The following is a 14,725-nucleotide window of genomic DNA, read 5'->3' as shown; positions in this document are numbered from 1 at the left end:
TGCACCTACACTAAATTCAAGTATTTCAGGGCTCTGCAGGCAGAACTAAAGCACTGCTTTTCTAAAATGAAGAGGAGTACTTTGCCAAGCATGTCTGCTTCCTAAGAAATAGCAGAGGAAGCCCACATGTGTTTTCACGTATTTAACTGTAGCCGCAACTTCAAAATAACCGACAAATCTACAGCTGACAAACAATGACATTTCCATTTCTGACTCACCTGCAGCCCTCTAAGAGGTCACTCTGAAAGACTTCAGTCCATCTAGACATTTTATGTGTTTCAGCACACATTAAAAAGAACCTTCAAGATAATAAAAAACAGAAATCAGAAGTACATTCCTGTTGACTTCTGTGATCCACGGTGTTAACGAACAATGCAAGAACAGAGGAAAGCAGAATGCTTCCAATGTTTTTCAACATCCGCATCTGCAGCTTAGAGAATAAACAGTGAAAAATGGCCATATCTGCTGCTACGACATACGCACTTTTATTTTTGTCGTGCCTGTTTTCAGATCCATAATACAAGAAGGGATTTTAATAGAGCTGAAGGGCGCGATTAGAACGACTGTACTGCCAGTAAGCAGCACGAAAACGCTGGTAGGTCTAATTAGGCAGAATGCGTAATTCAAGTGCAGCATGCTTGAGTCTGTGATGGTGATTTTACACGCAATGTGTTGTGTTCCTCACCAGATCCAGCACTCCTCAGACTGAAGTGGGGTCCTTTCCAGACAACAGGCACAGCTCACCCCACTCTGCCAAACTCGCACTGTGACACCTCAGGGAGAGAAGCAGACCTGATTTTTAACACCCATGCCCTCCCTTCGTCACATGCCACAGATGGGAACAGCTCCTGGTGACACAGCAAATGCTGTGCTTGCTAAGTGGCATGCTTCATGCATCAGGATTACTGGAGTAAAGCAGGGATTTAGGGCACCGGTAAGCATCTTACAAAGGCTGTCCAAGCCCACATAGCCCATATCGACACCAACTGCCAACCTATAAAGAGTTTGTGATGAGAAAGGTCAGCTTACAGTAGCAAAGAGTACGAGTGTGGCCTTGGAGCCACGTCCAGATGAAGAAGCAGGGAGGTGTTCCCATCCGGTGGCCACCGCTGCAGCTCCCAGCCCCGGAGGCAGTGCTCCTGCACAGCACTGCACAGCTCAAGCTGGAGGAGCCACACTCTTGCGCTTCTCCGGACACACTAAGTTCTATTGGTTTGGAATTTTTTTCTGGAACAAACAGTCAAAATGCAGGTGGAAGCCAACAAGAACCGCACAAAACCAGAAAGCCATGATGGAAATGAAATGACTTGCAGTTCGGAACGGGTAACCAGCACACAGTGTTGCCAGATGCCCGATACCAGAAGATTGACTGTGCTCATGGATTTTTCATAAACACACCACAAACCTGATATTGACTAATTAAACTTTAATTTTAGTCACACTGAAGAATCTTTTATGAGCATCCTTGGTCACCTTAATTACATAAGGATAAAATAATTTTCAGGGACCTGTGTGTGGGAGTAAACTTTTTTTTTTTTCCTGTGGTGGGGTGGAAACTCTAAAGACTTCAATTAGAAGCAATTACTGGAGATGAAGAGGCTTCTTTGAGGGTAAGCTGTTCTTCATTTTCTCAGGAGAAGCCTTTAATTAAATGCAAATAATCACAAATTTCATATAGCAGATTGCCATAATTTCACTATTAGTTACTGGGTCTCATTTAAAAAGGAAAGAGGTGGGCAGTAGTGCTGGGTGGATGAAAAGTAATGAGAACTCAAGAGGTCAGGACTGAATTACCTGCATAAATCTATTCCTCTTCCATAAATCTGTCCACAACCATATCATTTCGGTGTTAACAGGTTGTCCTTCATGCAAGTGCACTGGAGTGCAGTCCCAGGGAAACTCTGATCTCAACACAAATAATTACTTCATTCCATCTTACTGTTGACCACAGTAGTGAAGGCAGGATGGGTAATGGGGAAGATGTAATTGAAGTGGAAATAACCTGAAGCAAAATGTGATCCAAACTTAAGGAGGATGATGTATTCAAGTGGTGTAGTCACACTCATCTCCCTACCAAAAATCGGGAAGAACTGGCGTATGAAATGGTAGCATCCTGTCAGCGAGTGTTTTCAATGCATCTGTCAAATCAGGTATGGTAGCATATAGGTAGAGAAGAGAGCATCTGCAGGAGGGAAGGGGAAAACAAAAGTCCACACAACTGTAGGCCTGTAATTTTGTTCTCAGAGCTCTGTAAGTCTTAAGAACAGATTCTGAAGATTACATAAGCTAAAAAATGTAAATTAATACAAATGTAAATAGAATATGCCACTTCTCCCTCCTCCCCTACTCCATTGGTATAGTCAAATGAAAGCTTATCACAGCTCATCAGCAGCAGTTAGCCAACAAGTTGGCATTTCACCCGAAGAACCAGGTTTTCTGCTGCTCACTACTTTGCATTTTGCACAGTAATTTACACTGTTGAATGAAAGCCACCTCCATCCCCTTTCCCTGGATTATGCAACAACACAAGCTGCAAAACAGCAGGGAACCAGGACCAAATGCCAAGAAACATATTAAGAAGCAGCCTTCTGAAAATCTCACAGCTTTGCTCTTCCAGGACAAGTTGAAAGAAGTATGGAGGCTCCTCCAAGCAGCATCTCAGCCTTGAGGCAAGCACACAGAAGAGGTGCTTTAAAAGACTTATAGTTTGCTTATAGCAACGGCTGCTAAGTTTTCAGAGCTGAGGTCATTGCTTTCTGACATGCAAGGAGTTCAGGAGGGATGTCAGCAAGCTCAGGGGGAAAACAAGCACAAGGAGCAACAGAAGAAGCAGTGAAAAACTTACTATAGGATCAGCTTGGCACATCACTTCTGTGTAGACTGCCAAATTAAATCGTTTCTCCTAATGTACTGTGAGAATATTGGGGGGGGGGGAGGGATCAGACTGTAAGCTATTCAGAGAACTAACTGATTATGGGCATTTTAGCAGCGCACTTGTTTTTGTTCTTTTGCACATTTATAATAACACCTTTTACATGTTCTCTTAGAGACAAATCTCTACTTCAGAACTGCTAGTTGGAAGATCTTTTGCTGGCATTGAGAAGAATGCTAATATGAAATATCTTATTTCTTCAGATTAAAGAGAAGCTGAGAACAATACCCAGGCAGTGGCAGAAGGTGGGACCTGGAATGGAGAGCTCATGACTCACCTCCCCTGCACAGCCCACCCGGGCCCTCCTCACTCAGCTCCGCCACCCGCTCCCACCATCCTGCGGAGCAGCTGCTCCCCGTCTGATCGCACGCCCCGTTGCCCTTCCCCGAAGCACCGGCAGACCCAGACTTGCTTGTCAGCTGTTCTCTAACAGAGCAACACTGACTGGAGCCATACTCCCACCCCGCAGCAGGTAAGGCCAGGCCACGATGGGGTGCCACCAACGCGCGGGGTATTTGCACACCTGCACTGCCCGACAGTGTCCTGGCAGGAGCATGCCCAGACACACCATCCCTAACACGGGACCCTTGCCACATCTGCTGGAAGCTCTCCAAAAGGACAACATTCACCACGTGGATGCAGCTTGCCAGAGGCTACGAGTAGCTCAGCAGAGCCTGCTTGCTGCTGCTGCAGGCTGCGGGACTGCTCGTGGGCAATAATTAATTCTGATCACTGCTGAAATGCCTGGAAATGAAGCGCTAAGCCAGAGACCAAACGCTCAGCCTCACATTACAAACTGCCCAAATCCCTGCTCCTCTCCTTCTCCGTCTGTTCTTGTCCCTCTGTTCTTGGAGGGACCAAACAAAGCTATAATGTATTTTTAATGCAGTAATGTATTTTCTCGCTGTGGAGATGCGCGGGGGCTGGCTATCCAGGCTTGGCAGCGCAGCCCACGCAGCAGGTCTGGCGCATGATGTTAGGGCCACATGCATACACTGCACCACGTATGAGGAGAGGAGTGTTGTTGAGTGTTTTTTTCACAGCTTCTTTCAAACCAGAGGGAGTACCGAGAGCAGTCGAACTAGTGATGCTGGGTTCATGGGGTCCCTGGGTCTCATGGCTAAATACTCTGATGTCTGATAAGAAAATAGCACCAACAAAAGCTTTTCCTGGCAGGGGGACATTTATAATATCTCCCATTCCTGGCAGCTAGTAAGTACAGAGCTTATGCAGCAGCTTCTTCCACGGTAGGGGCACTAACAAGATTGCTTTCTTCAGCCTCTGAAACCCACAGAAACTAAATGCGTTTGAGAAACGCCTGCCTCTTGGACACATACTTCTGTTCAGCTAGCTCGAATGTGGCCGGTGGCTTTAAAAATGATTGAGAAGTGAGAGCTGGAAACCTGTACATTGAGAAAGAAGTGTAAACCTCATTTCCTCAGGAAACTCAGCCCAAAGTATTTCAGGGGAAAGGATCATCTGCCTTTTTAACACCCTCTACAACACGGACCTTCTTGCGCAATAGTCAAAAAATAAAAGCGTGCAACGAAGAGCTACCTACCTGACTGCAGGGTAGCATGTCTAGGTTTGTTTAGAGGTACTGATGGAAGTCTTACTGTTTCGCTATTTATTTTGTTTTCATGACATACCTGTGAGCATATCTAATGCCACGGCAGGTCTCTGAAAGACTCAGTGATTCTTATGTCCTGGGGTCCAGTACAGAGTAAAGACAGTGAGGTGAAAACATGGAGTCCTTCCATCAGTTTTTGGTAACAAGGAAGATCAAGGCCTTATATGCTAATGTTGGCCAAGAAGATGTGCTATTCAGGCAATAAAAATGAGATATTATCAGAGATTGAGCTTTCAAAGGCACAGTGCTAGAAGAAACCGATACATCATAACTCAGCAAGTCATCAGGACAAGATGTCTTACAACAATGAAGGGATCCACCTTGTAGTAACAACATGCAATATCCTATTAACACTGTTTCATTCTAAGCTCCAAAGGAGCGAAGGCAAACGAGCACTATGTGTCTCTTTAAAAAGATAAGTAATCTTGATTGCTTTTGATACAGAGCGCAACATGAAACTCTCTAGAAATGAAATTCAAATCTCTAAAAAAGAGTAAAAGAAAAGCATAACTCAGCCAATCAGGAAGTAAATTAGAATTTAGTGTAAAAAGCTGCAAATAAAAACCCTTAGGGTGAGGGTGATGTGTATGCCAAAATTCCTACTGAGTTACAGGAGATAAAGATTCCACCCTTAGAAACCACTTAACAGTAGAGTCACTTGTAGGATTGCTGGTGTTGCCAGCCCCCTACAAGATCAACATCTTTACATCTGGAGATGCAGTCTATGGGAATGAGGAAACATGGCAAATACAGAGAGCTCTTGAGTCATGCAGGCAGTCTCAAAACAATTACTTGTTTTATAAAAAGTGCAACATGACTTAAAATGGAAAAGTGTACAATTTTGTATGTACGTCTGCGCGAGGGGGGAAGAGAGGGAGACAGAGAGAGGGAGAGACTTTGCTCTTTCATCAGTGAGGATATAGCATTATTAAATCTAACCCTAAACAAGTGCAGCTGATTTAACTGATTACAGTTGCACCACAAAGCAGAAGCTGAAGAGCAGACCAGATTTCTTTCCTACGTTGGCCTTAGCAATTATACCCAAAAAGACCCCAGAGAAATCTTGAAAAGGGAATATAAACTACACAGTCATTTTATTCTGCAATTTTTAATAAAAAAATCAGAACAAACTCTATTCCTTTAAATCATTAAAAAAAGAAATCTGCCTATTAGGGAGATGAGCTTTCCTAATGCTAATCCATCTTTACTGCTGTGTTATTACCCTACTGTTTTCCTGTAATTAAAATGTGGCAGGTAGTTTACACACAAGAGGGAGTAATTGCATTGGAAATAACTGTTCATAACCAAATTTTAAAAGCTCACTTTTCTTATCAACTTTCAATAAAGAAACCAAGATAATAATGATATTTAGCATTTGTGCCACCCACAACAGCATTTTGTGTCTCTGTATTGCTAACATTTCATCCAATGATGCCAAAATAAACCCTTTCAGCTATGAAGGCAACCTGCAGCAAAAAAGGAGAAATCTTAACAATCGCAGTCATTTGTTCCTGTTCCATTTAAATCTTAAAAGATGGATGAAGTTCATCTAAAGTACCCAAACCTTCAAAAACCACCATGTGGTTCTGGAAGGAGGAAGCAGGGTTTGTGTGTGTGCTGCAGTTGAACACCACCAGACCGTGGGCTGATGGGGGCCAGGAAGGCAATGCTGGGAAGGGAAGATCCCCTTCCCTCTGCATCCCAGGGCATGTGGGAGGAGATGGGTCCCTGACTTCCGCCTGCCTGGCCATTTTATATCGCATTTCTTCAAAGGGCTGCACAGGGATGCCTCAGCACGGCAGGCACAGAGCTCGCATGGACTTGCACAGACCTGGGAGCAGCACATGCTCTCTGCTCAGAGGCAGATGTTATTTTTGGCTTGCAGGGCCTCCTGAATACCAAAGTTGCAGGGTATTTTCCTTACAAAGACTTTTCTGGAGCTTTTGCTTTGGATATTTTGTAAGGCAGCTCTTTAGGAATTTCAAGCCTTGCAAGCTGATTTAGGGGAGAAATACTGTTTATTACTACTTACAGTCTGATAGTACCTGCTAACATATAGGACTGCAGGCGGGCGTATGCAAACAGTCTTCGTGACAGACAGCATAACTCCCCCACAAACACCCAACTGCGATAGAAATACCAGGGAAGGGCAAAGAAACTGCAAAGGGACCTCAGTGGTTTTATGAGCAGACGAGTAAGTGGACATTTGCCATTTAAACGTGGCCACTGGGTCACAATTCTCATCTCTCCTGTTTCGAGGTCTTCCTGCTACGTAAGAGTCTCCATAAAAGGGCACTAATGGATCATGCTGTATACGGTAGTGCTGCTGACAGTACCAGGCAGTATATGCTGACTCCGGGGGAAGAGGTCAATGCACTGCCGTGGCTGGTTATGAGAGTCTTCTGAGCCATGTGCTGCTTAAAATAAGCATATTCGTTTCCTGTGTGTTTATGTAAGCACATCTCTTTTTGTTATAGTCAGAAACTAATACAACAGGAAGCTTCTCAAAAATGGTTTAAGTTTGCTACTAATAGCTGAAATAGAGATCCCCAGCACATCATAAATGAGTACTCTCCTGCACGAAAGCTGTGCACACTCATACACACAGCCATGGGCAAGCCTACTGTTATAGCGTTACATCACAGGACGTTAATACAGGTGGACCAAAAAGAGGAAGGTCATTAAGAGCACAGGTTCCAACCTTGTAATTAGACAGCCACATACGAGCCCTGGAGGGGCTGCCTTGGCCTCAGCCAAGCTCTGCACAGCTCAAGATCTGGCACCTGCGTGGATGCAACTGCAGGATACAGCCTGGGCCGGCTCAGGGCCTGCAAAGTGAGTGGGTGAGTCGCATGGGCAGCCCATAGGTATTGCTGTTTTCTCCCCACACCCAATATATACAGACCACATACTTTTACCAGGCTTGTCCAAAATCTGAATGAACTGGAGTTCCCTTTACCTATAGATCATGGGAAAGCTTAGCAGCGGGTGGTGGTTTTTACCTCAATTAGGTTAAGCCACCTTCCGGGTGCATTTGGGTTTCAACCCCAAATTTGTGGCTTTGGTCCAGATTCATTCTGTGGTTTGGCTTAAAAATCAAAGTAAGGTTTAGAGGTAACAGCCTTCATAGTGCTTCCTGCAGTCCAACAGCAGCACAACTCTAATGTAAATGAACTGGATAAGATGGAGCTGATTATCTGAACCAGCCATGGGACAGGCAGATAATTTCTTGAGGTCCCCTTCAGGCCTGTTTTTCATGTTGCCTGTGCCTCATAAAGCCATTTAAAACAAACTGAGGATCAAATACTATGCGAGGGCTGAGGGACTGCACCAGAGAATAGAGAGTAACCGACTGACCCCACTGGAACATGACAGTGCTGTTTGAAAGCTCTTTGCAAAAAGCAATAGCCCCACGTAAATTTGTTTAAGCCTTGAATCTTCATATTAATGCACAGCCTAAAATAAATTAGCTATGCTTTGCTTATCAAAAGCCATGGATGGGAAGCTTATGCTTTGATTTTACAGGAGATTGTCTCCCCGAGCGTGAGTCAGCAGGGAGTGCCAAGGGGAGGGAAAGGGGTTCAGGGCTTGACGCAGAAGAGAGAGATATTGCTGCAACATACCACAGACACTGCATTTCTTAGAGAAGATTCTTTTTTCCCTGAGATTGTCTTGCTTTCTCTCCTCCTCCCTTCTGGCGCACCCCATTATCAGCATTTAAAACACCCCCGAGTTTTCCTGAGCAGGTTTGCTGTGTTCATTAAAGTACAGTGAGCACTTATTGGCCATAATGAGCCCTCATTAAATTCTGGTAAGTGCCAGGACTGTCCTGTTGATCTGAGCAGATTCAGGCTCTTGGAGGAGAGTTCAGGGGTGGGAAGATACTGGAAAAAATTTATTTTCCACAACAACAGAACTAAAAACTTTCTCCTCCATTTTTGAATGGCTGCAGCCCGAGAACAGGCTGTCCCTCTGCTCTGCAAGCATGGGGTGGGGTAAGTCAGACCTGTTAAGCAGTGGCTATAGGTCATTGACTACTTGAATCATTCTCCCACCCCAGAAGGCTTCTCAGCTCCTCTTATCAGAACGGGAACAAATTAAAGATTTCGCATATTTGCATCTCCTCATTTGAGAATTTTACCACATTTGTTATTTAAAGATAAAAGCTTGCCTCTAAAAATTCATTTATTGATGCGATTTTCTCAGCCTCAGGGAATGGAGCAGGATAGATTGCAGAGCATAGATCCAAACAAGCTGGCAAGACTGCAGGGAAGAGCCCGACGTCATGAGGTGTGCTGAGCCAGGCCCAGAAGATACATATGCAATTACATGCTGCACATGGCAAGGCTTGACCGGGCAGAGGGCCACATGACACTAACTCCACCCTTAACCCATACCTATGCCACTTTGGGCACCAGCTGGGCTGTCTGTGCACGGTGATCACAGGTTCTCTTGTGCGCACAGCCGATCTGTGGGCTCAGGCTTGTGATGCAGCCAGCACAGCTGCCCTCAGATGCACTACTCCTAACAGACCTCAGCAAAGCTGACGGAAAAAACAGCCTCCTCAACTGACTGCTCTCTGCAGGACCACACTCCAGCCACCATGGAGGAAGGAGCTGCTTTGTCTCTTTTGCCTGTTTGGTTGGATCATTAGGTCTCAACACTGTTGAGTAAGTCAAGCCATAACTTTGAAGCTAAGAGTCTCAAACAAGTCTGTTAGGCTCCCACCGAGTCTGGCTGAACCCTCCTCTTTCACTGGGGTCTTACCAGTTCCAACCTGGAACAAGTTGTTCCACTGTAAAAGTTGGCTGGTTTCTACTACACCAGCTTAGAGGAGCCAACAACTATCAGAAAACAGCCACCTGGAAGAGACAACGGCTTCTACCGAAGCATAACTCTAAGGCTTCCTCTGTGGAAGGAAAGCTCCAAAGCTATGTGTTACTCAAGGACCGACTGTGCTTAGACAGCAGTTCCCTGCCACCAAAAATCAAGTAATTCCAACTCACTTCATAAAAGATCTCCTCTGTCTTCTCTTTCGCCAGATATGACAAGAATGAGAAATCTCTCCTCGAGACAAGACACTGTTGAACACAATCTTCTGGGCTACTGCACACATCTCACTATTGTTCCACATTCAGTGGAGACAAGCAGATCACACAGCAGAGGAAGAAGGTCCACACCTGCCTTCAGACAGCCTTTGATTTTATGAGAATCGACTTCTTCTGTGTTATAGTCCAGGACCTGACACATGCAATGTGACTCTTCAATATCACTCATTCCTAAATCAAGAGAAAATGAGAGGTGAAAAATGGCTTATCTCAGGCCAGAAACACTTCCAGTACTCACATAAGGTAGCAAGTCTGGAGTGAGTGGAAAAATAACAATTAAAAGCCCTGTGTCAGCTGAAACACCTAATTGCCCCATATTAATTGCTTTGCACCTTCCTCTAATTACCCCTGTGGCACAGTCTGGGTAGTGCATACACAGAGAGCTAATTTCACAGCAAGAATCATGAGAGTCTCCTTAAATCTGGGCTTGTACTTTACAAATTAACATACTCTTCAGATCCAGATGACGATGCATACCAGGGCAGAGATCACATTTTACGTGACCCATTCTTATATTTATTTCTCATCGGCTGTGCTAGAGACAGGATACATCCTAACCCGTACGATCACTCCCACAACTATGAAGTAATTCCCACTGCAGGAGTCAGTATTAATAGTCAATGTTTTTTTTATCACCAAGAGCTGTTCTTCACCTACTAACATTAAAACATATGAAATAACTAAAAACATACACAAATATACTTTAACCTGGACTCATCCCCAATGAGTCACTGACGGTAAGTGACTATTTAAGGAAACTGAATCAGACGATAGCTAGAAGATCAGCCCATTCCCCAGAAAGCCAGTGTATATCCCAGTGGGGAGCAGAGAGCTGCTGGAAGTGGGAGGTTTCTGTAAGTATCCCTAGGAGATGACACTTCTGCAGAAGGCTGCAAAATGCAATGGATCACGAGTAGGCTGTGAGGGAAAAGGAGCAGAGAAGTTCAGCTGGCTTCCCAAGCAGGCATGTAGAGACTGACCTCCACCAAATAGTAGAAGTCATGGGACTGTACTGAATTTATGCTATTCTGAAGAAATAGTTTAATTCCTGAAAAGAGAATATCTGAAATGCTATTATTTGGTCCTTGGGATGGTGACCGCTGCTATGGGCAGGATAAGACCAGGACTTTCAGCATCTCAGAAATACCAAGTTTCAGCTACATTCATCTAAACACCACAATACAGGCACAAGATACATATCAAAATGGCATTAACTTCACAAGAGTAAATAACTGGTCTGGTTAAGAATTAATTGCTCCAGTTTGGCTCACTCTTTGGTTACCTATTTACAGCAGCTTTTGGTGGATTACCTCTTTATAACTGCTCGCTCCCTAAGCATACATGCACTGCAATTTTCTGCATACCTCAACAGCATACTGGTTAGAGAATATGAACGCTATATTTTCCCCTGACATAATATTTTGTCAGCTTGATACAGTAAGCCAGAGATTGTTTACCCGACCTCTCCTGACCCGTTAATGACATAACATTGGACACAGCTCTTCAGGACTTCACAAGTCCGAAGCAGAGAAAGAAATGGGGGGAGATGTTAAACACGCTACTAACATCCGAGCCTGGTGGGAAAGTCCTTGAAAATGGTCCAGGGGAATTTAATCTTACAACACTCTCTCCTGAAGTAAATCCAGGATTAAAGCCTCAAATTCAGTGACTCCTGAAGACCCAAACACTCCTAAAATAGCTCTAAGGGGGCAAGGATTTCTTTGAAGAAAGGGGCACCAGTCATTTAATTTTTACTCTGCATGGCCAAATAAGCTACTGCAAAATTGTGAGGTGCCTTATATAAAGGCTCACTAGCAGTGGAAGTGGGGTGTATCTCATTCATTATGTACTGACTTCTAGTGCATTTGAGCAAGGGGGGTGAAATTCACCCCTTAAGAAAGCAATTCAAGGTCTAGGCATCCCTCCATATCTCAAAAAGAGTTTAGCTACAACTCAAATGATGCACAGAGTGCTCTGGTGGCTTCTGGTGCCCAGAAGGCACCATCTGTCCCAGTGTGATCATCCTCCCATTACTCCCGACCAACATTTCCCAGTGGGCATCACTGGTTCAAGTCCTGCAAGTTGGTTTCAGTCAGTAAGTGAGTTCTGCTTGCAGGGCTGATGCATGCAAGCCATGCCATGCTGAAGACAAGTATATGTTCCACCTAAAGACCATAACCAGAAAGCTACCTTGATAATTTTATTTTTCTTGATTAAGTTTCTGGAACCATGACATTATGTAACAATATCAACTTTCCTAAAGAAAAAGGCAAATCAAGTTTCTTGACTTCCCAGTCATGAAGAAAAGCAGAAATCATGTAAGAGAAAGGCTCAACCCCACCCCACTCCCAGTTAAAAATATCATAATCCATTAATTTTAAAACACTTCATAATTAAAATCTGCAGGTTTTATATAAATATACGTATCAGCTGGTAGCAGGAGGAATGTGATTTGTGACGCTGAAATTCCTTGGCTTGGCAATACTGCAGAGATCCCTGATAGCCAGCAGAAAAAGAGGATCACTGGGTAAATTTGTTCTTCTCTGTAATAACTGTTATCCATGGTAACTAAAGCACCCTGTTACTAAAGCCGTATCTGAATTTATGCTTGGAGGAATGCCCATCACCCTCCCTCATCTTCCCCACACCTTTTTGGGTAACCCTTACTTACAATTGTGAAGTTCATGACCTTCAGAATCCAGATGGTCATAGCAAGGTTCACCAGGATTAAAATCATTAGGAGCAGCACAAAGAAATAGAGGCATCTCTTCCTCCAGCCATAAATGCCCACTTTGTATACCTGGGGTCCTTCCGAGGTCTGCATGGTGCTCCTGTGTGCGTACTGTTCCTGAGGCATCTGAAACAATCACATAAAAATAACCACGTGTATTAAGCGGCAAAACAAATCCTATGATAAGAGCTGCTAAGGGCTTGTGTTGATTCGTCTTAGAGGGTTGTTTTTGTTTTTTTTTACTTCAGAATTTACCAGCTGGGCAGTGTCTCTTTCTATATCTTGGCTCTGTACTATTTTTCTTGCTGCTCACTGTATACAATAACCTACCATAAGCAAATCATGCACATATATATATATATATTTATAAATATACGTAAGCACACTGTCTAATCTGTCTAAAGGCATCCTATGGAGATCGCTCCCCAGTGACTCCCTTCTCCGCTCCAGGTTTTTGCAAGGCAGGCACTCCAGGGCCTCCAAGAATCCTAAGGGGAAATTTTTGCAGGCATTTGGTAAAAGAAGTTGAGTTCAGCAGTTTGTTTTGAAGATGCAATATTACTTCTCTGAGGCTTTAATTCAAAAAAAAAAAATCATCTCAAATAAAATCACTCCTTCCAGCCAAAGGAGGAAGGCAAAGGGGAAATGTTTGTCTTTTTTTTTTCTTTCCTCCAGTTTCTCTCTAATCTTTCTTAGCCAAGGAAACTTGAAGCATAAAGTTCTCCAGCTGCCACACGCTTAACAATTATCCCCCAAATATTTATGCTGATTTAACAAGGATGCTGATACCCGGGCCAGGCAGGTACAGCACGCAACAACAGTGCATGGGGAACACTGAAGACAAATGCAAGGAAAGAGGGAAGGAAGAAAATCCAGCTTAGAGAAAAGCAGAAGCGCTGACACAATGCGGTAGCCTCCCCACAAGGAATGTGCCCGTTCGATCCCTGCTTTCCGGAGGCGCAGCCTGGCTATGTCCCACTGCATGCCAGGACGCGACCCGCGCGCACAGGTCCTGCAGCCAGTGCCCAGGGGATGCAGCACACACCAAGGCAGGGCACGGAGGGCCCCAGGGGCTCTTGCTGTGGGCAACGCTGTGTGTTGTGTGCACGTGAGTTTGTGTTTGTGGAGGTATTTTGTGCACCGCGAATTTGTGGTGGTATTTTGTGCACCGTGAATTTGCGGTCTTGCCCTCTGCGCTTGGAAAGCCACTGGCTCGTTGAAACATCCGCTGGCAAAAAACTTCCTGATTTGTTTTGCAAGAATTTCACAGGATTTCCCCAGGAATTTGTGTCTTAAGCTTTCAGGCACGCACAAACTGAAGATATCAAAACATCTCTAATAACAAGTAGTTTGCTGAATGTTTTGCATTTAAGGCTAGAGAGAGATGAGAAGCCATCAAAAGCATCCTTGTGCTACGGATTCAACGCCACTGGCTTCTTCCTCCGAGCATCTGGCCTCAGCCTTTGTATTCAATGAGTTACAAAATTCACATAACAAGATGAAACAAGGCAAGTGCCTCTCCACGGGAGTGTGATCCGCGAGGGCAGGAATAAAACAATGACTGAAATAAGACACCCATTGATAGCAGCTTTTGTTTGCTTGTTTACCATTAGTTTCATGTTTTTGCTTACTTTTAGAGGAATTTGCTAACAGCTTCATATTACAGGCTCTAATAAAATACAGCGTGTAGCCAGCGGTGGTGCAGAGCCCGCTGGGGGTCAATGCAAGGCAAGTTTCTCTCTGGCACAATTTTCATTTCAGTAGTGCCGTGCTAGGGATGAAGGCAGAGCTTCATCTTCGTTGATCCACCATGAAAGCCTGCCAGCGTAGCACAAGATGCAGGTAAGGCACATTTGCGGGAAGGACTGCGTGATAAATCGGTTACCTTTTTTTACCTTTTCATTGCTCCAAAATTTGCTGCAACCTGTGTTTTCTAATATCGATAAGCATTCTGCCATTCACAGTGTACAGGATCAGGCACCTCTCTCTCTCCTCCTCTGCTACCTCGCTCCAGGGCCGAGAGGCCGTCCCCGGTGCTTAACGCAGAAAACCAGGCACTGCTGGGACGCAACCGGAGACCCCGCAACCGGAGACCCCGCAACCGGCTGCCAGGCTGGGCTCGGCTTTGGGGAACAAGGGGCTTCACGTGCTCGTAAAACTGAAACTAGAACACCAGGAGCTTCTGCCAGCCCTTGTGTGCCTCCAAGCTCGCTTGGGTTTTTCAGTTTTCTCAGCTGGTCTAAAAAAAGAATATTACATCCCCCCACAAACTACATCTCATTTGCAACCTCAGCCTATCCCAGCTAAAGATAAGGCTGTGAAGA

At 44.6% G+C, this 14,725-nt stretch overlaps 1 protein-coding gene and 1 long non-coding RNA gene across 11 annotated transcripts in view; both read right to left on the bottom strand.

The window, feature by feature from the left end:
- SGCD (sarcoglycan delta) overlaps window positions 1-14,725 on the bottom strand; it is a 371,727-nt gene that overhangs the window by 136,688 nt on the left and 220,314 nt on the right. For 7 of the 10 annotated variants that reach the window (XM_064520921.1, XM_064520920.1, XM_064520922.1 and 4 more), the window contains one exon: window positions 12,342-12,527. In XM_064520921.1, coding sequence (XP_064376991.1) covers window positions 12,342-12,527 — 186 coding nt within the window. The remainder of the gene's footprint in view (window positions 1-12,341; window positions 12,528-14,725) is intronic. The other 3 variants (XM_064520923.1, XM_026118562.2, XM_026118563.2) reach the window with 1 other exon arrangement.
- Window positions 1,412-9,835, bottom strand: LOC135330023 (uncharacterized). Its single transcript, XR_010391736.1, has 2 exons — window positions 9,569-9,835; window positions 1,412-2,182 (listed from the first exon to the last, which is right to left on the bottom strand). It is a non-coding gene; the product is annotated as an uncharacterized LOC135330023 (long non-coding RNA).

This window comes from Dromaius novaehollandiae, chromosome 15 (assembly GCF_036370855.1).
Source record: "Dromaius novaehollandiae isolate bDroNov1 chromosome 15, bDroNov1.hap1, whole genome shotgun sequence".
NCBI classification, from domain to species: domain Eukaryota; kingdom Metazoa; phylum Chordata; class Aves; order Casuariiformes; family Dromaiidae; genus Dromaius; species Dromaius novaehollandiae.
The sequence above is the reverse complement of the archived record's forward strand: the minus strand, read 5'-3'. Positions and strand labels throughout refer to the sequence as shown.